General features: G+C 37.7%; 1 protein-coding gene across 1 annotated transcript in view; it reads right to left on the reverse strand.

The window, feature by feature from the left end:
• Nucleotides 1-7175: 7175 nt before the first annotated feature.
• Nucleotides 7176-25059, reverse strand: part of itih2 (inter-alpha-trypsin inhibitor heavy chain 2) — a 55664-nt gene continuing 37780 nt past the window's right edge. The window contains exons 16-21 of the mRNA XM_039761319.1: nucleotides 24164-24304; nucleotides 20656-20769; nucleotides 19958-20156; nucleotides 19695-19867; nucleotides 14711-14822; nucleotides 7176-7552 (exon numbers count right to left, since the gene is read on the reverse strand). Coding sequence (XP_039617253.1) covers nucleotides 7375-7552; nucleotides 14711-14822; nucleotides 19695-19867; nucleotides 19958-20156; nucleotides 20656-20769; nucleotides 24164-24304 — 917 coding nt within the window. The 3' untranslated portion in view covers nucleotides 7176-7374. The remainder of the gene's footprint in view (nucleotides 7553-14710; nucleotides 14823-19694; nucleotides 19868-19957; nucleotides 20157-20655; nucleotides 20770-24163; nucleotides 24305-25059) is intronic.

The raw sequence follows: 25059 nt of genomic DNA on the forward strand, positions 1-25059 counted from the left end.
AGCTCTGACAGAGTGACCATCGGGTTCTTGGTCACCTCCCTGACTAAGGCCCTTCTCCCCCGATCGCTCAGTTTAGATGGCCGGACGGCTGTATGAAGAGTCCTGGTGGTTTCGAACTTCTTCCACTTACGGATGATGGAGGCCACTGTGCTCACTGGGACCTTCAAAGCAGCAGAATTTTTTTCTGTAACCTTCCCAAGATTTGTGCCTCGAGACAATCCTGTCTCTGTGGTCTACAGACAATTCCTTTGACTTCATGCTTGGTTTGTGCTCTGACACGAACTGTCAACTGTGGGACCTTATATAGATAGGTGTGTGCCTTTCCAAATCATGTCCAGTCAACTGAATTTACCACAGGTGGACTCCAATTAAGCTACAGAAACATCTCAAGGGTGATCAAGGGGAACAGGATGCACCTGAGCTCAATTTTGAGCTTCATGACAAAGGCTGTGAATACTTATGTACATGTGATTTCTCAGCTTTTTTATTTTTAATAAATTTGCAAAAATCTCAAATGTTTTTCATGTTGTCATTATGGGGTGTTGTGTGTAGAATTCTGAGGGAAAAAATGAATTTAATCCATTTTGGAATAAGGCTGTAACATAACAAAATGTGAAAAAAGTGATGCGCTGTGAATACTTTCCGGATGCACTGTATTTGACCAAAGCACACATATTACGCCAAAACCCAAATGTGCAGAGTACTGCATATAGATATCCCTATTCTGCGATACCAATATTGCTGTCACTGTCCTGCTAAACTGACAGACTGAGGAGATCGTTCCTCCCCCACACTATGCGACTCTTCAATTCCACCCGGGTGGGTAAACGTTAACATTATGCAAAGTTATTGTCTGTTATACCTGCATTGTTATCACTCTTTAATATTGTTTTTTTTATCAATATGCTGCTGCTGGAGTATGTGAATTTCCCCTTGGGATTAATAAAGTATCTATCAATTGCTTTTTGTACAGATGTTGATGGTATGTATAATACATCAAACAGTCATCAAAGGTTTGTCAATTGTGAGCCTATCTTTAACAAATCCAGTTTGATTCTGTTTGCTAAAATGTTTAAAAATTCTGTTTAAAATATTCTGTAACAGTTGTGATAAAGGCGCTATATAGCGCCCGACCCGGCACAGAAAGAATACGCAGAGGCACGTGTTCACACTCAAGGATCTTTTATTTTGTTTCTTCAGCCGTGTGACACGTCTTCCCCGTGCCACACAGCCCAAACACAGTCCCAAGCACAAAACCCAAACACAACCAAACACTTTCCTGCTCCACCACTCCTCCCAGGCAACCTCGTCCTCTTCCTCCCGATTCTGGCCCTGATTGCTGGGAGGCAGGCCCTTTTATACCCCACCCGGAAGTGTTCCAGGTGCCTGACCAGCTGGTCTTAATTGTACCTCCGGGTGGGGCTGATAAACCGTCCAGTGTGGTGGCTGGTTCTCTGCAGCACCCCCTAGCGGCCACCCCATCTCCCAACCGGGCTGCTGTGGTGGACTCCATGTCCCATGGAGCCACGGGGGAGATTGAGGAGAGATCCACGGCCAGGGAGACTGCCCCCAAGCGCCCCGGGGAAGGTATTGCAATGTCCATGATGGCTCCCCCGGGACGTATGCGGCAGAGGCGTCCCGGCCGGGCATGGGACCCAGCTGTCCGTCACACAGTAGTGGTCTATAAGTTGTACATTCCAGAGTCTTTATTATTCTTTGAAAAAATAATAATCAGTGCTTGGCATAAAGTGTAGAATAGGATCTTATCTCTTCCAGCTTTCTTAAACATAGCTATAGTTAAACAGGTAATATATTACTTTTTTTTAATAAGATTCTGCTGGTAACCATCTGGACCTGTGGCTTTCCCATTTTGTAAAGAACTTGCAGCGCCTTGAATTTCGATGAGCATCAGTGGTCTATCCGCTTTCATTGTAAGCATTGATTGTAGTTTCAGCAGTTCTAATTCATCAAGGATAGTGGAAGCTTTGGCATCTCCTTCAGGACACTCTGTCGTAACACATTCCCTGTAAAATATTTGTTACTCTTTATGTTCACTGAGTGGTTCCTACTACATTGTTAAGCACTTTGTCTGTGTTCATAATAAGAGTGGGGCACCTTTAAAAAAATAGCTCCTCCATTTTTCTTGTAACCAGAAGGTTACATTTTGTAATGGCATTTTTTGTATGGCATATCATTAGCTGGGTGTGCATATCCTTAATCAGTTTTGGAGTTCTCAGGAACTTTGAAACAATGGCAGATTTTTTTAACTAAAGACTGAAAGAAAGAAAAAGGCAAAAAGAAATAAATAAAAAAAACTGTAAAGAAAAATGTTTTTATATTTATCATATTGTTTTCATATATATATATATATATATATATATATATATATATATATATATATATATATATATATATAACAAAAGTTTCTTTCCAGCTAATCTCTCAAGATGATACTGGTTAAACTTTGTTTTCCTTAACAACTATTGTCAATGCCAGTACCTTTCCATTCCTTAAAGTGGTTAACTGTCCTGTAGCTGTTGTGGTGTTTATTTTATATCTATGTCTTCATAAATTCAGGAATTCCTTTGTCTAGTTAGTACAGCTAAGCAGAACTGACCAACTCACTTGCTGCCCTACTTCAGATCTGCATGATGACTTTAGTATATTATTTAAAAAGAAATCCATGACATACCCCACACTTGTAAGCGTTTCTGTTTACCTACTATATTGCTTGATCTCAGAATGCACCAAGGTCTAAAATGTTAAAAGTTTTGTTCTTTTTTTCTTCTTTTAATTTTCAGTTGTACACAGTCAAAAATCTATACTAATAAAAGGCAAAGCACTCACTCACTCACTCACTCACTCACTCACTCATCACTAATTCTCCAACTTCCCGTGTAGGTAGAAGGCTGAAATTTGGCAGGCTCATTCCTTACAGCTTACTTACAAAAGTTGGGCAGGTTTCATTTCGAAATTCTACGCCTAATGGTCATAACTGGAAGGTATTTTTCTCCATTAACTGTAATGGAGTTGAGCTGGAATGACGCGGGGGCGGAGTTTCGTGTGACATCATCACGCCTCCCACGTAATCCGTGAACTGATTGTCAACGCAGTGCGTAGAAAACCAGGAAGACCTCCAAAAAGCGCTTAAGAAAACATGCATTATATAATTGAGAAGGCAGCGAAACAATAAGAAGCGAGCGAGTGACATATACTACCATATTCATAAGTGCTGCTACCTCGGAAAGAAAGCAAGGTGCAAACCTAAACTTTAAATTAAGTTCATAGACAGGCTACCGCTGGCGTTTCACATGCCCACAGGTAATGCGGGATACAAGTTTAATGAGAGGACGAGGATATAAACGAGTTTTGATCACTTTGTAACTAAGTTAAAATTGTAGGTGAAGGGATGGGCTTATGCAAATTCTGAGAGACTGTGTTTGTGGGGATTGACAGATAAAGGCGGGTGGGGGAGTCACGTCATCATCTCCCCTCCCATTTACCTCATTTCGCTCTGAGCTGAGCTCCGCGCCGCCGTCTTCCGAAGCAACTTCGTCAGACTGCCACCAAATACTCACAGAAAAATCCACAAGTTAATACACACGCTCTCTCTAGAGTTTCTCACACTGAATCCTCCAGGCACTACTTACAAAAGGTTACATTGACAATCGTGTTACGTTATTTTTAAAATCTTTCCTTTTCTTAGCACAAGCACAGCTGAGAAGCTTGATGCATGTGCTCCATAAGCGTTAAAAATAATGCATTTAATCACACTTTGCATTACAAGCAAAGGGAGCTTTTGTCAATGCATGATTTCCTGGTACACGATTACATTGATCAGCGCATCCCGATTCATTTTACCCTCGCACCACCTTAGTTTGAGAAGAAGTATGAAAAAATATGAGGTTAACACAGAAAAACAGATCACCAATTCAAGCTTTATGAATAATCGATTCGCCATCAATAATTGTTTTGGTAAAGCCATCCTCCTTCCATTTTATAATTTTTCCGCCATTAGCCATGATTAAATGAACGGTAAATAAAGTAAGAGCAAAGCGAGGGTGACTTATTTAGGCAGGCATATATATGACAGCAACACTCATGACAATGTCAATCATGTTACGTTATTATTAAAATGTTTCCTTTTCTTTTCATTACTTCTTTAACACACTACTTCTCCGCTGCAAGGCACGGGTATTTTGCTATATATATAATATATGAATGACCTCCAAAGAGCGCTGAGACTTTTGATATCATGAACGTGTCTGCAAAAAGTGGGGTCTCCTGCCCAGCAAAGTCGAGCAGCCAGCGCGCGTGCATAGCTGTGCCGGCCTTTGAGACGCTGACTGCGCTTCTGCCTTAAGTCAAAGTGAGCACTTTTAATTTTTTTCATCCTCCCCCTGCGCTATAGCCCAGACAAGTGCAAACACGGGACCCCTTTTCTACACCGCGGCAAAATAATATTAAGGCGATTCACACTTTCTTTTGCACGTATACGATTATGAGGTCCTCAGCTCGGATTATGAAGACACGCACAGAGTGGAGGACTGACAGTGCCATCACAGCCGATTAATGGCGGGGACGTCTCACCAGTCTACACAAGACCCACCACGACTGTCCCCAAAAGGCGATCATAACGTCAGCGAACACATCTCTCTATACTATATAAAAGAAAAAGGCAACTTTCCTTTCTTTACACCTTTTTCCTTTTATCCCAAACCAAAGCCTTTCTCTCTTAACACTGCAGAGGACACAAAACTAATTTTCTTTAAATGCCGGTAAGGCACATTACCAGAGGCACAAATTTGAACGTTCACATAGAAAATGTAATTTCTATACCACAGCCGTCGTGTAGCGCCTTTCAAAAGGGATCTACTACCGAGAGATGATCCATATACATTTTAGCTGCTGTTAGTTACTTACCTGTTGTGTTACACAGTCTTTAAAATGTAGTTTACCCACAACCACTCCAGTAGTGCTCAATGTACCTGTACTTCTTAAAACGTTAATGTTTTACTGTTTAATAACTTATAGACTATATTTTATTTTTTCCCTTGCACTCAGTGACCAAAGCTATACACACACATATAGACACATACAAACATACACACAAGTATATGTATGTGTATATATATATGTATGTATGTGTATATATATATATATATATATATACACACACACACCCCATCTACATTTTATATATATATATATATATATATATATATATACATATACACACACACACACACATACATACATACACACATATATATAATTTGTGTGTGTGTATGTATGTGTGTGTATATATGATGTAGATAGGTATGTATATATATAAGTGTATATGTAGATATGTGTATAGATATGAAGATATGTATGTGTATATATATGTATATATATATATATATGTATATGTGTGTGTGTGTGTGTATATATATGACAGCAGCAATCCAAGCTGTGAGAAAACAGTAAAAAGGAGGCGTGTCAGACGTCGTGGTACATTTTCTGATGCAGCTAGACGAAAATAACTTTGTGACGCTGCCACCAAATACACAAAACAATTACTTTGACAATCATGTTACGTTATTTTCAAAATATTTCCTTTTCTTTCTCTTTCCTTCTTTAACACACTACTTCTTCGCTGCCAATATATATATATATATATATATATATATAGATATATAGATATATAGATATATATATATAGATAGATAGATAGAGATATATAGATAGATAGATATGAGAACAACACTCATATCAATGACAAAACAATTACATTAACAATCATGTTACGTTATTTTTAAAATTTTTCCTTTTCTTTTTCGTACCTTCTTTAACACACTACTTCTCCGCTGCGAAGCGCGGGTATTCTGCTAGTTATATAATAAACTGAGGTTCCATATTAATTGTTAAACTATTTGAAAGTAACTAACTAAGTACACTTTAGAAACATTGTCTTTGTGTTCTGTTCAACTCATTTTATGTCTGTATCCTGTTTAGGTGTTAAACATAACAGGAAACAGAGTTGTTATTTATTCATTTATTTTTCGCCTCCTTCAACTCCTCATGTACATGTGGCTCTCAGATAGAGCTCTCAATCCATTGTTTTTGGTACTTCATCACCCCTCACATCTCAATGTCATGCAAGTGAGTTTCTCTGACAATACTAAACTGCTTGTATGACTGTGTGTGCCCCGTGTTACTGGGGCAGACTGTGGCTGCCTGTAATATAATAGATGGGTGTGCCAAATAAGAAGATGGATGAATAGGAAATGGTGTTATTTTTCTTTGCACCCTATAGTCCTAAGGACTGTTGGGGCAAAAGGTTGGGAGCCTTCTATCTTGACCACCATCCTTTCCACTATTAAATTAAGTGGGCTGTACTTTGATCATCCATTGTAGTCCATTCCTGGCTATGGTCGAGTCATTTTCTGTTGTCTTCTTTTCCTTGTTCCTTCAGCTCTTCAAAGCATTACTGTATCTTTCAATCTGTCACCCTTCATCCTAAAGACATGTCCACACATTGCCAATTTCCTTTCTTTGGTCTTGACCTCTGTTGTTTCTCTTGTGTTTAACATCTTTCTAATCTCTTTACTGCTGACCGTGCCCCTTCAAATTACTCCCATTTGTTTTTATTGATTGGTGCACAAAATGAGCAGATAGAAGAATGGGAAGTATTGGCTATTAAAAGTCTGTTATTTCCAGTAAATGTATTTTTTTTTGTAATCTTCAACATTTAATAGGATAGCTGCTAGCATTTAAATCCATAAAATGAGTCCTACACCTTGTGAAATGGTATGCCTTGGGGATACAGCCTCCTGTGGTGTGTTAGTGGTCCACTGTCATCCTCTGTTGTATCCAACCTCTGAAAACCACTTGAATCCTCCTGATTTTCTGGGGCTGACCTCCATCACTCTCACTTCACACTAAGCCCACTTTAAATTTATCTCAATTGCCATGATCGAGCTCCTGTGTACAAGTTCAGTTCATTAAAACAGCTGGTTCTGCAAAAGTAACATTGATCTACATTTTATATTTATGACATCCAGCTGTTACACTTGTTTTAAGAAGAGATGATGGGCAGTGTACACTGCTAATAGCTACAGCTTCTGTATGTAGTTCTTCTATGTAACACTAATTAGCCCTAAAGTAATCATTAATAAGGGAGTCATTCCAACTAATTATTCAATGATTTATTAAGGAAACAGACTGTCTAATACAATCATATACATTTTTGAGGTTTATAATTTATTTTACTCAATTTGGCAGAAAATTCATCAACTCTCTTATACAATTCTATCCTGAAGCTGTCAAATTTCACATATTCAGATTATCTTTACACATATTTAAATGGGCTTTATTTCAAAAATAATATTGTCACAGCTTTTTCAGGTTGTTATAGTCAATCTTTGGAGGTGTGGGAAAGCTGTTGAGACTTGGAACAACATAGTCCATGAAATGTCCATCAATTATCCCTTTGCCATTGTTGTGAACAAACCAGCAGTAGACATCAGTTCCATTGACAGGATCTGTACCATAGTGTTTCTGCCATCCCCTGTAGAGAGAAGAAATAATCCTGAATTGTACCTGGTTGCATGCTTAGAAACTCATTGCAAGTGAGAATATGTCACACAAGTTCAATGTAACAAGGAGACAGTGGTGATGAATGTTTTAGCCTTATTTCAGTCGTGACACAATGCATAACGTTAAGGCAGCAACTCTTAGATAAAATGCTGCTGTGAAAAGCACAAGCTGCTGGCTTACCTTGAAGAGAAATTCTAAAATATTTGTGTGTGCTGTTAGAGCTCTTTATTCACTTAAGGATAATAGAAGTCTACCAAGAAGGTTTAGTTAGTGTATCCTCTGATTTTTTCACACTATATATAAGAATTCACAGAAATGTATGCAACAAATGCGGCTTTGGACTTCCTTACTTGACTAAGACTTGTCGAAAAACGAATGGTTTCCTAAGCTACAGGACCTATGCTATGGCGGTACACAAGAATTCACTTTGAAAATGGTCATGCTTTTCTCTGGATCACTAACTGGGTCTGCTGGCATTCACCTGTAGACTTAACTAGGGTACACAGGAACAGTTTCCTTTTATAAAATGGGTTTGGCAATAGAGATTCCCTGAAGAACTGGATGGAGTGGGCTTACTTTTTTTGTTGACACCAGGCCTCCACGTGCCAGTATTCAGTAATCCCACACTGAGCTTTGTGGAGCTGCTCATGGCAATTTCTCCCTAAATCAGTTCACAGAGCTCTTTCTAAATCTGAAATCTGTGGCAGAGCCTCATTCATTTTCTTGAGTGGCTTTAATGCATGTACACATGCTGCACTGCTTTACCTTTTCTCAGTTGTTGTTATGACCTTTTAAAGTAATTTGAAGTATTATGTGAATGTTACTATATTAAGAAAATATTCTGTGATTGCTTCTGCAGGGCTGTAGACATCTAGACTGGAAGCCAGCTGAGTGATGGAGCAGGCGGCACATGCTGCTCATTTCCTGCATGTATGCTGGTGGGTGACTGGAAAGGTTCAGCTGGTTTGTGAGTATTCAGGTGAGCCCACCCTTGGACTGGCCTTCTGTTCAGAACTTCCTGCTTTGCACATGGTGTTGCCAGGATCAGCCCAGAGCTCACCAGAAGTATGAATTGGACAGTTAGAATTGACTGCATTGGGCATTACCGGAAAAAAAAACAGTTGAAGTGAAATCTAGTGAAACAAGCCCAAAAGTTGAAAGTGAGAATTGGGGTAGTAGTATCAGGCATAAGATAATCACAAGGTATCACACACACGCACACACAACCCCACCATGCAGTCAATTCAGGCCAATTCAACCTTAAATGCACATATTTGGGAGGTAATAAAGCTGGACTACGCATACATACTCCACTCAGACAGTGACTGTGCCAGGATTTGAATCCATTTTTCTGAAGCAGTTGGCAAGCAAAGCTAACTTCCAGGCCGTCTTTTTAGAAATCAGTTGTGCTGAATTAGCCAATATTCAACTTTTGAAAGTCATTTGCAAAACTGTGGTTAACTCTGTTGATACTGAGTGTATTATTACAGAAAATATACTAACTGTTTAACTAGAAAAAAGTATCAAGCGATAGGAAATCTTAGTTTAAGTTAGGCCTGTAAATTGGTAACCTAAACACACCAAGGAGAAACAAAGATAACTGGATGACCTTTAAGTAGTGATATGACATCTAATTCCTTCTCTTCTTTGCAAGACCCTCAACAAGCGGCTGTTCCAATACAAGTTTGTCTTTCCTAATCTTCATTTACCCCCCACTATGAAACGGGAAGGCTCAGCTGATTAATCATTACACATTTTTTTTCATTTTTTTAATGAATCTGCACCAAATTCTGTTAGGATAGGCTCACACTTACACACTTCCATTCATTGCTTTAATTTTGAGCAGAAAATGAATGAGCAGCTTAAGTTGTCTTGTCGGACATAGCTTCCAATATGGTGTTCCACAAGGCTCTATCCTGGGTCCGCTGTTATTCTCAATCTACATGCTTCCGTTAGGTCAGATTATCTCAGGGCACAACGTGAGCTACCACAGCTATGCTGATGACACACAGCTGTACTTATCAATAGCACCTGATGACCCCGATTCTATTGATTCACTAACACAATGTCTGACTTGTATCTCAAAATGGATGAATAGTAATTTTCTCAAGTTAAATAAAGAGAAAACTGAAATTTTAGTGATCAGCAATAATGGATACAATGAGGCTATTAGAAATAAACTGGATACATTAGGATTAAAAGTCAAGACGGAGGTAAAAAGCTTAGGGGTGATTGTTGACTGTAATCTGAATTTTAAATCACATATTAATCAGATCATTAGGACAGCATTTTTTCACTTAAGAAACATAAGTAAAGTTAGACCTCTTTTATCACTGAAAGATGCTGAGAAATTAGTTCACGCGTTTGTTTTCAGTCGACTAGATTACTGTAACGCACTCCTCTCAGGACTACCCAAAAAAGATATAAATCGTTTGCAACTAGTGCAGAATGCAGCTGCTAGAATCCTAACTAGGAAAAGAAAATCAGAACACATTACTCCAGTTTTGATGTCACTACACTGGTTACCTGTGTCATTCAGGATTGACTTTAAAATTCTGCTTATGGTTTATAAAGCCTTAAATAATCTAAGCCCCATCTTATATATCGGAATGTCTGACACCTTATATTCCAAATCGTAACCTCAGATCCTCAAATGAGTGTCTCCTTAGAATTCCAAGAACAAAACTTAAAAGAAGTGGTGAGGCGGCCTTCTGCTGTTATGCACCTAAAATCTGGAATAGCCTGCCAATAGGAATTAAGCCAGGCTGATACAGTAGAGCACTTTAAAACACTGCTGAAAACACATTACTTTAACATGGCCTTTTTATAACTTCATTTTAATCGTAATTTAACTTAATCCTGATACTCTGTATGTTCAATTCATCATAACAACTATTCATGGTGGCTCTAAAATCGGTACTGACCCCTACTCTCTTTTCTGTTTCTTTTTCCGGTTTCTTTGTGGTGGTGGCCTGCGCCACCTCCACCTACTCAAAGCTTCATGATGCTCCAACAATGATGGACGGATTAAAAGGAAGAAGTCTACGTGACCATCATCATCATCAAGCCCTTCCGTGAGAACCCTAAATCCAAAGAGGACTGTTTCATTTATGTTAGGTAGAATGCCCAGAGGGACTGGGGTATCATGGTCTGGAATCCCTACAGATTTTATTTTTCTCCAGCCGTCTGGAGTTTTTTTTGTTTTTTCTGTCCCCCCTGGCCATTGAACCTTACTCTTATTCGATGTTAATGTTGATTTATTTTTTATAATTATGTCTTTCATTTTTCTATTCTTTAATATGTAAAGCACTTTGAGCTACTGTTTTGTATGAAAATGTGCTATATAAATAAATGTTGTTGTTGTCCTGAGGCAGCATAGTGTGAATTCTTCGCACAGCGTTATGCATAACATTGCGCACGGACAAAAGCGGAAATGTGCTTACGCACAAAGAAATCCCGATGCATAAATCTGCGTACGCTAACTTCCACATTCTTCCACTACATAAATCCCAGTCAGCGTGAAAAGTAGTGCACGTGCACGTGCCTGCTGTCCCTCCCTGTCTCCTCCCAGAATTACGCCTCTTTCAATATCAAATCAATATAAATAGCTCTTAAGCTCAGCGTTCTGTGAAAAGGCAATGGCAAAAGCACGGAGGGAAATAGAAGAATTTCAGCGAATACCAAGTGGAGGCAAGGAAAAAATGTACTATTTGTTGGTTTAAATATTGGTATAAACAACAAAAGGAAGTTGATCGAGTGACATAGAGTGTGAGAGAGACTTGAAAGCTCAGTTCACAAACTCACACAGTGCCCGAAATAAAAAAGAAGTTGTCAGATATCTAAGTCACCATGAAAAGGCAAGTCGTAGCCCACCGTTTGAGTGTCATATGAAAGCTTATTAGGGTACAGAGGAAAAAAAATAGGCACACAGTGGGGAAAAAAAGCACGAAATGTCAACATCAATCTCGAAATTTCCACTTTAATCATGTAGTTTATTTTGTCATTAAAGTAGAACATCATAAACTTCATCTTAAAATTGTTTAACTTTCTAGTTTCTCAAATCTCATTGTAACTAAAGTAGCACGTTAAATGCTTTGTTTTGTATTTGATCTTCTATGTGCTCTATGTGTGTGAATCACTACGTGCTTCTTAAACAGGCTTTCTCTTCCTCTGACAGGACACAGAATCCATTACATTCATGATATTACAACTCTCTGAATTATTAAAATAGTGAGATGTATACGTGATATCATTTTTATGATGATAGGAGTCAAAGCATGTTATTAAACATGTGAACACGGTGGCACAGTGATTATTCATGTCTCACACAAGATGCTTGCTGCACCGTGCGCAACCTTTGATGAAATACTTTATTACAGAAGTGCTGTCTCTTTCAAATGTACTAACCCCCAATTCCTGTCCTTACTTTTCTTTCTCCAAATACCCAATTGCCACACAATCAGCTCTGTAATAGACGTTTAGCCATCTGTAAGCTTAGAACGCCGATTCTTCAAAACTTTTAAGGAACATTGAAATATCTTCATAGTACATGTTTAATTATTACATCCATCTATCCATCCAGTGTCGCGCCAGTCCCAGCAAGAATACAGCACGAGGCAGAAATTATCTGTGAACAGAGCACCAGCTCCTTGCTAGCGCTGTGACACCATGCCCTCACATGTTTAATTATTAACAACATGGATTATTTAAATTAAGTTAAACTTGTATAATATAATAAACATATTTTGCTTCATTTCATCTTAAAAATGATATCGTCATCATATGTATATACGCGCTTTATAAAGTGGCTCAAGTTGTGCAATATTATAACTGTAGTGCAAGTTTACAGTGAGGTAATTGTACTTATAAGTACAAACAGTTCTACAAGGAGCACTTGATGGATTGATTGAGTGCGTTTAGCGTTCTTGGGATGAAACTGTTTCTGAACCGTGAGGAAAGGCTCTGAAGCGTTTGCCGTATGAGAGCAGTTCAATAGACAGCATGGCTGAGGCAGCATGTGCTTGATGCTGTATACCGATAATTCTCTTTCTCAGCTTCTGTAGATCTTTGATTCCCCATTCAGACACAGTGATATAAATACTCCGAGTGGTGCAGTGAGAGTAATATGGAAAAAGATGATCCGCTGTGGCAACCCCTAATGGGAACAGCTGAAAGAAGAAGTAGAAGAAGGTGCAGTGAGAGTAACAACGCTAAAGCAGCTATTGTATTTAGAATAGTTTGACCATTCTGTGGACCATTATATTGTTGCAGGTTAATTACAATCAGATGAATTAAATTAATAAACAATATGCGGTTAATTTCAGTGTATTTATAAAGCCGTGTCAGGTATGTGGATCTAAAAAAGAAAGATAAACCACACAGGTACAGTAGCACTGCTTTGACGTTGGGCGCCACCAGTCTGCAAAACAGAGCGGAGAACTTGCTTATGACAGGGTATGAGCTACTGTGGAAATGTTGGTGGCTTTACGCGAAGTTTAGGTTTTATACATCGCGATTAGAACATGGAAACGTTTGTATGCAATATTTTTGTGCTTACACACCATTTATACAGTTTACATCTGAGATCACTTATTGATGATATGTCACTCAGTCAGTTCATATGACTTACCAGGAAGGTTATCAGCAGCACTATAAAAGAGAGAAGCACACTGCCAGGGGCATTTGCCTCTCTTTTTATCATGTTCCTCTTGATAGAATATTGATCAATATAAGATAACCAAATAAATGCTACAGTATATCTGAAAACATTAGCACATGTTGCAAGTATGGAGGCCCACCAATTTTTGGGAATTCATATCAATTCCTATACTAATTGCAAACAGCCAAGTGATTCTTTCTAGTGTGAATATCATGCGATGGACTGGCATCCTGTCAAAGCTAACTGTCATGGACGTTAGTACACCTTGTGCTTCCGGAATAGTCTCTGCACCACCACGACACTGGACTGACACAGGCAGGTACAGGAAATGGATAAATGGCATCTTGAAATAACTATCAGTTTTGATAGTTATGGGACAAAAATGACATATTCATAGAATTCATGTCAGATATTGGTGACTACCAGAAGTACTGGCTGGTTATTGATACCTTCACAGACTCTGGGTTTTTTAACCATGTTTGGTTAAGCAGATATCGGCACCCTTTAAAATAACTTGTCTGTGTCCTTCACATGTTTTCTCCCTAATCTGACTTACAGCTATAATTTATCAATCTCCCTGGCAGTCTTTCTCTCAGCTGAATTGCATAGCTTTGTGAAATAAATTTCACAAATTACATTGGCACTAATAATCTTCTTGCTGCAGAGCCACACTTTAGATGATTGACACATGAAAAGTGATCAGTACACATTATGTAGGCCCAGCTTCTTATTTTATATAGGAAACATTAGTTGCAAACTAACCGTGATAATCCTCTGGTGATGGCTTACCTGATTCCCTCCCTACAGTATACTCTGCATGCTGATTAATTTCTAATAACTATCCAAAGATATGTAAATGATTTATTACCTTTCAGTTTTCCAGGGGAAAGTTTCACTAGAATCGGAGTGGCCTTCTACTTTTTTGTTATTAAGCTTGTTGTTGTCCATTTTCCTTTGTTCTCATAATCTCTTGTCAACAATACACTGGTTTACTGTCATGATCCATCACAGTTTAAATTCTTTAGATGAGCTATGTTTATTTCTACTACAATTTGTATATTCACTGTACACAGACTAACTTACAGGACTTTTCCAGCTATTATTAATATTGTTATGATTAGTTCATTCCAAATGATTGCTTCAGTCATACATCTCCTTTTAAGAAACATCATAAATTTGATTGGCCTTGATAGATGTAGTTAGTATTTCTAACAGTTTTCTGTTAAGTGCAAAGATCGCTCTGCTTGAAATCTATTAGGCAAGTTCTATTCTACATGAAACTACCAGTCATGTAAGATCACCACCAAAATTATCCTATGACTCTCCTAGGGTCTACCCAAGTGAACAGTAAATTAAAAAAGACACAGTTTTCATCCAACTGCCATAGTTAGCTATCATACTTATTTCATGCAAAAAAAATAAACATTTTAAAGAGCTTAAGCCCTTAGCTCCACTGTAGCATTTTCCTACCTGGTGACTTCAAGTTTATTACCCTTCACCTCCATTGTAGCCTCTGGTTTCTGTGGATCTTTCCCAGGATGAATATTATATATGTATATAAAAGGTTCATTAGAAAACTGCCCTGAAAAGCAAAAAAGACAAACAATGAAGACTGGTAAATTGTACAAAACTGTGCAAAACAATTAGACTGAGTCCTAATATCCAAAAAGTATTAGTATGTCTCAGAAAAGTTTGCACTACCGACAACTTCAGTTTTATATATAAATTAGCAAATTTTTAAAGACAGCATCAACTATACAATAATTCAGTTTTAAAAATCATGGTTTTAGTTTGCATGATTTTTGTACTATATATGCTGGAGTATGTGGGGATACATAAAACTTAATTGTTACAGCCATGAAATCTTTCACATCCATGTTCCTTCCTTTGTTCTGTGACACACATAAAATGTAAAACAGCTGTGTGCTAGTGCTCAGTAATGAAAGCTGTAACACAGAATAATGAAAAGTTTAAAAGGAACAGACCCCTTCTGCTCAAGCTGGTATTCCAATTCATATCCACATACTTTTGTGAAATATCATCAAGTCAATATTTAAAAGGTGCCCAGTGTAATACAAGTAGACACTTTGTATCTGTGGGTGATAAGGTCCAAGATCTGCTGCAGTAGCAAATCTTATATGTAAGTCTTCTTTCGTTTATATAAATACCATACGATTGAAAAATCATGATTGATAAATGATGCATAATAAGACATTCCTCCAGAAGAGGAGGAGAGGGAGGGCAGAGCAAAGGATCAAATGGTGGAAGTTGAAAAAGGAAGACTGCAAGGTTGAATTTAGGGAGGAGGTAAGACAGGCATTGGGAGGCAGTGAAGAGTTACCAGATAGTTGGGCAACTGCAGCAGAAGTAGTAAGAGTGACAGCAAGAAGGGTGCTTGGTGTGACATCTGGATAGAAGAAGGAGGAAAAGGAAACCTGGTGGTGGAATGAGAAAGTACAGGAGATTATATAGAGGAAGAGGATGGCGAAGAAGAAATGATATAGTCAGAGAGATGCAGAAAGTAGACAAGAGTACAAGGAGATAAGGCGCAAGGTGAAGAGAGAGGTGGCGAAGACTAAAGAAAAGGCGTATGATGAGTTTTATGAGAGGTTGGACACTAAGGAGGGAGAAAAGGACCTGTACCAATTGGCTAGACAGAGAGACTGGGCTGGGAAAGATGTGCAGCAAGTTAGGGTAATAAAGGATAAAGATGGAAACGTACTCACAAGCGAGGAGAGTGTGTTGAGAAGATGGAAAGAGTACTTTGAGAGGCTGATGAATGAAGAAAACAAGAGAGAGAAAAGGTTGAATGATGTAGAGATAGTGAATCAGGAAGTGCAATGGATTAGCAAGGAGGAAGTAAGGACAGCTATGAAGAGGATGAAGAATGGAAAAGCCGTTGGTCCAGATGATATACCTGTGGAAGCATGGAGGTGTCTAGGAGAGATGCCAGTAAAGTTTTTAACCAGATTGTTTAATGGAATCTTGGAAAGTGAAAGGATGCCTGAGGAGTGGAGAAGAAGTGTACTAGTACTGATTTTTAAGAATAAGGGGGATTTGAAGAGCTGTAGTAACTACAGGGGGATAAAATTGATGAACCACAGCATGAAGTTATGGGAAAGAGTAGTGGAAGCTAGTTTAAGAAGTGAGATGATGATTAGTGAACAGCAGAATGGCTTCATACCAGGAAAGAGCACCACAAATGCGATGTTAGCTCTGAGGGTGTTGATGGAGAAGTTTAGAGAAGGCCAGAAGGAGTTGCATTGCGTCTTTGTGGACCTGGAGAAAGCATATGACAGGGAGCCTCGAGAGGAGTTGTGGTATTGTATGAGGAAGTCGGGAGTGGCAGAGAAGTATGTAAGAGTTGTACAGGATATGTATGAGGAAAGTGGTGAAAACTGCAATAGGAGTGATGGATGCATTCAACATGGAGGTGGGATTACATCAGGGATTGGCTCAGAGCCCTTTCTTATTTGCAACGGTGATGGACAGATTGACAGACAAGATTAGACAGGAGTCCCCTTGGACTATGATGTTTGCTGATGACATTGTGATCTGTAGCGAGAGTAGGGAGCAGGTCGAGGAGACCCTAGAGAGTTCGAGGTTTGTTCTAGAGAAGAGAGGAATGAAGGTCAGTAAAAACAAGACAGAATACATGTGTGTAAATGAGAGGGAGGTCAGAGGAATGGAGAGGATGCAGGGAGTACACTTGGTGCAGGTGGATGAATTTAAATACTTGGGTTAGCAATTCAGAGTAACGGAGATTGTGGAAGAGAGGTGAAAAAGAGAGTGCAGGCAGGGTGGAATGGGTGGAGAAGAGTGCCAGGAGTAATCTGTGACAGACTGGTATCAGCAAGAGTGAAAGGGAAGGTCTACAGGACAGCAGTGAGAGCAGCTATGTTATATGGGTTAGAGACGGTGGCACTGACCAGAGAGCAGGAGACAGAGCTGGAGGTGGCAGAGTTAAAGATGCTAAGATTTGCATTGGGTGTGATGAGGATGGACAGAATTAGAAATGAGGACATTAGAGGGTCAGCTCAGGTTGAATGGTTGGGAAACAAAGTCAGAGAGGCGAGATTGTGTTGGTTTGGAAATGTGCAGAGGAAAGATGCTGTGTATGTTGGGAAAAGGATGTTCAGGATAGAGCTGCCAGGCAAGAGGAAAAGAGGAAGGCCTAAGAAAAGGTTTATGGATGTGGTGAGAGAGGACATGCAGGTGATGGGTGTAACAGAACAAGATGCAGAGGACAGAAAGATATGGAAGAAGATGATCCGCTGTGGCAACCCCTAACAGGAACAGCCCTTAAGAAGAAGTTTACTTTATTTGCCTCAAGTAGAATGAATAATTAAACTTCAAGCAGATTTCACTTATTACATATTTCTTGCTTTAGGGATAGTGAAAATATATGGTTGTCATTCCAGGTTGCAATGTGACAATAATATATGAGCCTTCAAGTATCTTCTTAACTAGTAATTTTCTTATGTAATACGGAACTGTGGCTGTCCATTTGCCTGTCCAGGATTTTAAATCATGTGTAGCTCACAAACCATTTGACCTATTGACCTGAAATTTGGTACACATATACTACACAACGTCTACTGCCCGCTTTTGGGGTGATGATTGACCTCCAAGGTCAAAGGTCAACCCATGAAGGTCAAGGCCAAAAATCAAATAACCTGCTGCCTGAAATTTGGTACACATATACTATGTTGAAACTCTTTACTACAGCTTTATATTAAAAGTGAAGAGTTTTGGAATTATTACTTTTTTATTTTCATTTTATTTTATTTTATAATCAACTCTCAGCAGCAGTCAGCCATCGTGCCATCGTCACTTCCCCTACCTCTTCATATCTTAAATCATTCTTGAGGCAGATTGAAGACTTATGTGCCAACTTAATTGAAAAATGAAACATACTAAGTAATTGCAACACAAAAACTGACTTAATCAGTTTTAATATGGAAAAGATGCCGACAAAAGAAGAGAAGAAGTGGGCCGCTAAGATGGAGAAAAGAACAGCTGCTCAGGAAGCATCAAGCACATCAGTCTCTGAGCAAATGAATGCTAAACATACAGAGAAAGGGTATGAAAACTATGAAGAGCGCACTCAGCATTTACGAAAGGCTGACGCAGAGTGAAAGACAATTGCTCGAGTAACTAAGGGCAAAGAACAGATCATACAACAAAGACAGGCCGACACTGAGTGAAAGAGAATCGCAAGACCAAATGAGACTGAAGAAGAGGCTAATCGACATTGGCAATCAATGGTCAAATATGTCAGAATTGCAAAGGCAAATGAGACAGAACTAAACGCCATCCAGCAACGAGAAAGAGACACTGATCACATGAGAACAGCTAGAACGCTCTCAGTCAAGTGTACTCTGCAGTGCGCCGTTACTGGTACAGTATATAATGTATTAAGCCAGTGCAGAGTCGTTAGGTATTTTTTTGTTAATGAGACAATAAAACATGAACTGGAAATCTAATAAACTAGTTACATTTGTCAAATAAAACTTGAACATCAGACAACAATTTAAACAGTTAAATTATTGGAAACAGCAAAAGCAGTTGTTTCTGTAAAATGAATTCAAAAATCTTTTATTAGAATTTTAAAAGATTCCATTGACTGACCACAAAGAATAGTTTTAATCTCTTCCATGTAGATTCTCAGTGTGCTTTTTATGAAATTCTTCGGAATTTTCCTCACATGTAAAGTTTTGCCAGATATAAAGTACTCATAATTCTAGCAATTTATGTTTAAGCCATTTTAAAGCTAGTAGCAATTTGCTCTGCATAATCACCAAAGTTTTATTATTTGCTTAATGCATTATAAAATTGCAGGTATGATAGTTATTTTTTCAAAGGTGAAATCTTCAAAAATATTCAAATTATATACTTTGCATCACCCATAAGGCACTTCCTCACCTTGATTGTTTTCTTAGTGCTAAAGAGGGGATTTTTGCATTACAGTTTTAATTTTAAAAACCTTTTGGCAATAATAATTTGCAGTTTAAATGTGCTTTCATGAGCTCATAATTCTTCACATTTTGCTTTTCATCTCCTACAAAGTGTTTCTTATTGCTACTAATTTTGGAAAGTAGCTTGTCCTGCACTGTATAAATGTATATGTTTAAATGTTACGTCATTGCCCTGCAACCATTCCCATGTAGGGGAATCCATCCCACCTTATGTCTTCAAGGTCGTAGCACAGTGAATAATGATTCAAGTTTCAGAAATTTTAATTCTGTAACTTTAGCTTTTGCAATTTCACTGTTCCAAAAATCTTATAATATGTATTATATTATGATCTCTGGACCATACTAGCAGATGTATGAAGATACTGAAATAGCTTTGTTTTATTTAATTTTGTTTACCTAAGTTCTACATAATTTGATATGATAGCATCTGATAAATGTTCTTTTCTTTTTTAATCGAAGACAGATAGATTACTTACCAATCAGTCCATGGATGCTGGGTGAAAACATGTTGCTAGAAGGAGTATAAAGTCCTAAAAAGTCCACATTGACTGGGTGTTTCTTCCAGACTCGGTGAAGCATAACCACAAATGTGATTTGTTCATTCATGCACACTGTAACATGTTGATCTTTCTTTACAAACAGGGTTAACCTGAAGCAACAGGCATTGTCTTTAATGATTAAAATAATTTGAATATAAACCACTTTCTACATACTGCTTTTTTAATGCTTCAATACTTACCCATTTTTGGTTATGTTTCCAGATTCGGTCCATGAAAACAGATGGGAGTAGTTTCTGGACATGACAGAGATTTTCTCAGTAGTCACTTCTATGTATATATTATAGTTTTTAAAATAGGTTGCAATGGTTCCAAAATATGTATTTAGTTTTTTATTATTTTCTTTTTTGGCTGCTATAACCTGCCCATTAACCACAACTCCTGTGAATAAGAAGACATGCTTGTTATTTTAAATTACTTGACTAAAATACTACTAATTTAAAACACTGGAATTATTGAGGTTTTTAAAAATTTGATTTTGCATTTTCTTAATTGCAAGAGACATGATATTAGCAAAAGAGCTTAACAGAACACTTTAAAGAGTTCTGCCCCACAACAAAAACCCTACCCTACCCCTTTATAATTCTAACCGTATTTTCTCTTTAAAGGATCAAAGTGTATGAGAATAATGATATTAGGAGGTAATAATAGGACACACATTTCTATGTAATTCATTATAAAACAGTAATCAAATTACTCTGTGTTGCTTTACCAATTGTTTGTTCAATATTAATTTGTAAAAGCTAAAGATATGTTCTTGCAAGTTGCTTAGATGCCAATGCTATGATTTCCTAAATTGATCATCTGAGCAGTAAATATTTACTTCCAACATATCTCAGATGTCAAGAATGTAGATTGCATCAATGAAAAATCAACTTACCTAAATCAGGGTCTGACACGAGGTTCAGTATAGTGCCAGGCTTGGTATCAACATTGAAGCATATATTATCATTCATCTTTGGCAGATGAATTATAAAATGAGGATCACCATCAACTGAAAGCATTAAAACAGATTCATTCAAATTAAAGACATTTTCATTTAGAGATGCTGACTTATAAAATGTGTGGTTTTGACATCACCTGTATTACATGTGACTCTTATAACCCCTAGAATTGCACTGGAATGATAAGAATCCAAACTCAGATACCATCACTTGAGACTTATTACATTTAAAACCTAATTAAAGTAAATATTACAGATTGACAGTTTGTTCAGAATTGCGTCTATTTTTTAAAAGGGTAGCACCAGTTGTATTAAATGTGCTACACCAGTGGTTCCTAAACTCAGTCCTGGGAACCCCATGTGACTGCAGGTTTTTGCTTTGTTTTAATTTGGCCCCTAGCCTAATTTAGTCAGTTGTAATTTCCTAGTTTCTACATTTTGGTGTCAACACAGAAATTAAAAAACTAACTTAAGTTACATGGGAATAATTGAAATATTTTTTTTTTAACTTGGTTTTCACCATTATCTTGACTTTCATTCTGCTTTTCCAGATGTTCTGGTTATTTAGTCCATTATTAACTAATATGCACATTAGTGGGTCTGACGCTGAAATGGCTACAGTGTCTTTTGCTCAGGTCTCTACTCTGCTCGTTTGTAATTATCATTATTAGGATACATCCAGGGAACACAGAAAAAGGCAAATTAATATGAAGACAACAAAACAGGGGTCAGCATTTAATGCCAGAGCAAAAATGTGAATATATATAAATCTACTCTCTCTCTCTTTATATATATATATATATATATATATATATATATATATATATATATATATATATATATATATACATCCTAAGCCTAAAAGTGCAATGATTTTATGTGACCTTTTTATGTCACATTTTTTGTCTCACTTTAAATCGGGCTTATTTTAAAACCTACATGTATATGCTTGGTATTATTCTTTTCAGAATTTATCAAACTTTAATGTGATGTTGTTAGATTTTCAGATTCTTATTCTGTTTTGAAATTCTAAACTAAAAAATATAAAGAACTCACGTCCCGTGAGACAAGACATTGTGACAAGAGATTTAACCATGCCCAGGGCCGGAAATTAAAGACAAAGAGTAGGACAGTTGCTATACAGGTTTTTAAATGTTTGAAGTGGTGCGTGAGATGCAGATCACACAGCACGGAAATAGCAGCAGCAAGCCAACAGCTGATCGAGCAAAGAAGAGGTAAAAAAAAAACTGTATCTGTTTCCCATTGTATCACCATTTAAGAGGGGGTTTTGGAGGAGCAACCACGTCTCCATAGGGTGCATTCCGCCCCCCTCTTTACAATGCAAGTGGCAGAGATGTGAAGTTGGTGAGGAAAGTGAGCAGGGGGAACCCATAGCATCTTATAAAATTAAAACTCATGCTGCTGTATTTTTTTGAGTGCAAACTAAGAGAACAGAATAAAGACCAGCTAATAAAATAGAGTTAAAATGAGAGCCTGGAACAAAAGCTGCATCCAAATGCACAGTCCCTGTGAGTGAGTTTAAAAACCAGTTCTCGACATATTAATCATACACATTTAGAATATTTAAAATGTAAATCGGATTAACAAGTGTAAAACTCAAGTATAAGACATGTGTCATATACAGTAATTAAAATGATTTGGAATAATAACAACTGAACTGTGTTTTGACATTAAGTAAAACTGTAAAGAAAGACGGAACACTTTTCTAAGGTTCATGAGAAGCAAACAATTTTGAATTTTCTTCATATTTCAAGGGAACTGCTCTCCTATGGGAGGTATTTTCTGCAAAAATGAAAATGAATATCATAAAATGAAAATGCAATCTCTTTTGTAATTTCATTTTCAAAGTCTGCACACAAAAATGCTGCAAAAATGAAAATGAAATAACCCCATGTGAAATTTCATTTTCAGCCTGAACTGCGATGAAGCTGCAGAAATGAAAAGTAAAAAGCATTTCCACTTTGCATTTTCAAGTTCTCAACATGCAAATCGTGTGGATGTTTGGGCGGGACTTTAATTTCCCACATTTCTTTGTCCTTCGTAGTTGTAGAGCCCCTTTGATCGATAGAATACTTCTTACTTTGGCTGTATTTAATTCACATGATTTTGATCTTTTCACCCATGTACTGCAAGCTTCACAGCGAATTAAAGACCATACATAATTGTTGTTCTAAAGTAAATAATGTGCAATTTAATTAGAATATTTAAACATGACAGAAATGAGCGTTTATTATGTCATAATTTTTACATTTGCACTGAAGTGGAAACGGGACGCTTTGTATTTTTGCGTTATTATAGTGTAGCATCGGCACAGCAATGGCTGGATTCCCTGCTCTTTACATGACTCTTTGAGGTGGCTCGCTGTCCATAAAAGGACTACTTGCCTTTTGCAGCACTAGTCTGAAATGCCTGTGCGACTGTGCAGAGCTGCCATTTTTATAGTGCTCTTACTATTGATGATACAATACCAGCTCAGTCTTTTGGTGACTCATCCCTAGTTGATTTAACTTTTCCTGTGCCGCTGCATAGCCCTCCCTTCAAAGTCACTGTCCCCAGTGGCCACTTTCAACTCCTTGAAACGGTTCACAAACTCGTCAAAATGGCTGGGCAGTCTTCTCTCTCACTTCGGTCATGCAGCTGGTGTCGAGGGCACATGAGCAGGATTTGGAAGTTCTGTGTTGTCAAAGGTTGCGTGCTGCACTGGCAATGATTGGTGCAATGATACATATAGCTACCCGTCGGGTCAAGTTTGTAGATATCTAAAAGCCTTTCATATGTGCTATTCTTCAAGTTTCTTTTGGTTAGACCTTACTTTTGATTCTGACTGCAAGTTTGGTCTCCCCAATTCTACTTTTTGTGAGATTCAGATTGAGCTCCTGGTGAAGGTCGCTGCTAGTCCTGACTATGCTCTTAACCTGCTGCTACTGTAAAGTAAAATGGTAAAAACATGCCTAGGTGATATTGCTTTCATGCAGTTTTAAAATAACTTATGGTCTTGCTTGAATATTTAGATTTGATTTGAATATGTACTGTATTTTACACAAAATATATATTTGATAACATATACTGTACATTAAGTATCTTCTTTTAAAGAAATTACTAGTGCTGTCTGTCCAAAGTATTTTTTTGCCAGCTTCCATCCATTATTTGTACTTCAGATGGGTACAACATTACAAGTGAAATAACATGGGAATTCAGGAAAACAAAAGTCTTTTTAAAATGATCTCCATCTGCAATTAAAATGGATAACCTAGGAGTTCAGTAAATTTACAAATGGGGATGTACAAGGTCTAAATAATCAATCTTTCAAATTAATTGTGAAATAAATAATCTTTGACATTGTGAAATAAATGTTAATGTGCTTCAGACCCCCATCCAATGCAGTAATTAAGGATTACAAGTACACCCTTTCAAACTTGATTACCTGAAGTGATGTGAGGAGGAATAGATTCCAAAGGTGGAGCAGCAGATTCCATCTCAGGACCACGTTGATTGGGAAGAGTCGGAGTAACAGTGCTCTGAGCCCAAAATGGCTTAATGGATGAACTTCCCTGGTGTGTAAGACCTGTAGATTTTAGTTTGCATTAATAAGATTTCAAACATCTTATACATTATTTATTTGCTTAAATATGTATTCTTTTAGTTGTAAATCATGATGTATCCCGGATAAAGTCTACTACAAATGAATAAATACAAAGCTAATGAAATATACAACCTACAGTATATAATGTTTTCTACAATTTGTATATTTGTGGTGTGCTTTTAACATTTTTTTTTGTTTTAAACATACTTGTATTACATTTCATCAATTTCCACTTCTTCAATTTGTTCTGCACTAATTCCACTTTCCAAATTACAAGGACTACTGAGCTGCAGTCTAGTCCAGCAATGACCAGCACAAGGTGTAAAGAGAAACCTGGAGAGGATGTCATTCCTTCGTTGTGCCCACTCACAGTTTATGTAACAGGCTCATCCTTTTGGAGGTTGGAGGAAAACAAAGCCCCCAGAGAAACCCTTGGGAACACAGCAGAAATATACAAACTTCACTCAGGCACTAAGTGGTCAAGGAATTGAACACACAACTCTGGCTGCGATGTATTGTATGTTATACAATAATTGCAAATCTATATATATAAAAGCTAAATACCACTGACTCACTTATCATGACATCTCCCAAACCATGAGGACTTTGGACTTGAAATTTGGAATGTGGTTACCCTTGGCCCATAGGTGCTCGCTAAGAAACAGTGTTAAATATTTTGTGGTCCAAGCACGTTCTTTCTGTATGTCTGTCCACTTTTCACGAGAGAAATTACTTAA

This window comes from Polypterus senegalus, chromosome 8, assembly GCF_016835505.1.
Source record: "Polypterus senegalus isolate Bchr_013 chromosome 8, ASM1683550v1, whole genome shotgun sequence".
Lineage (NCBI taxonomy): Eukaryota > Metazoa > Chordata > Cladistia > Polypteriformes > Polypteridae > Polypterus > Polypterus senegalus.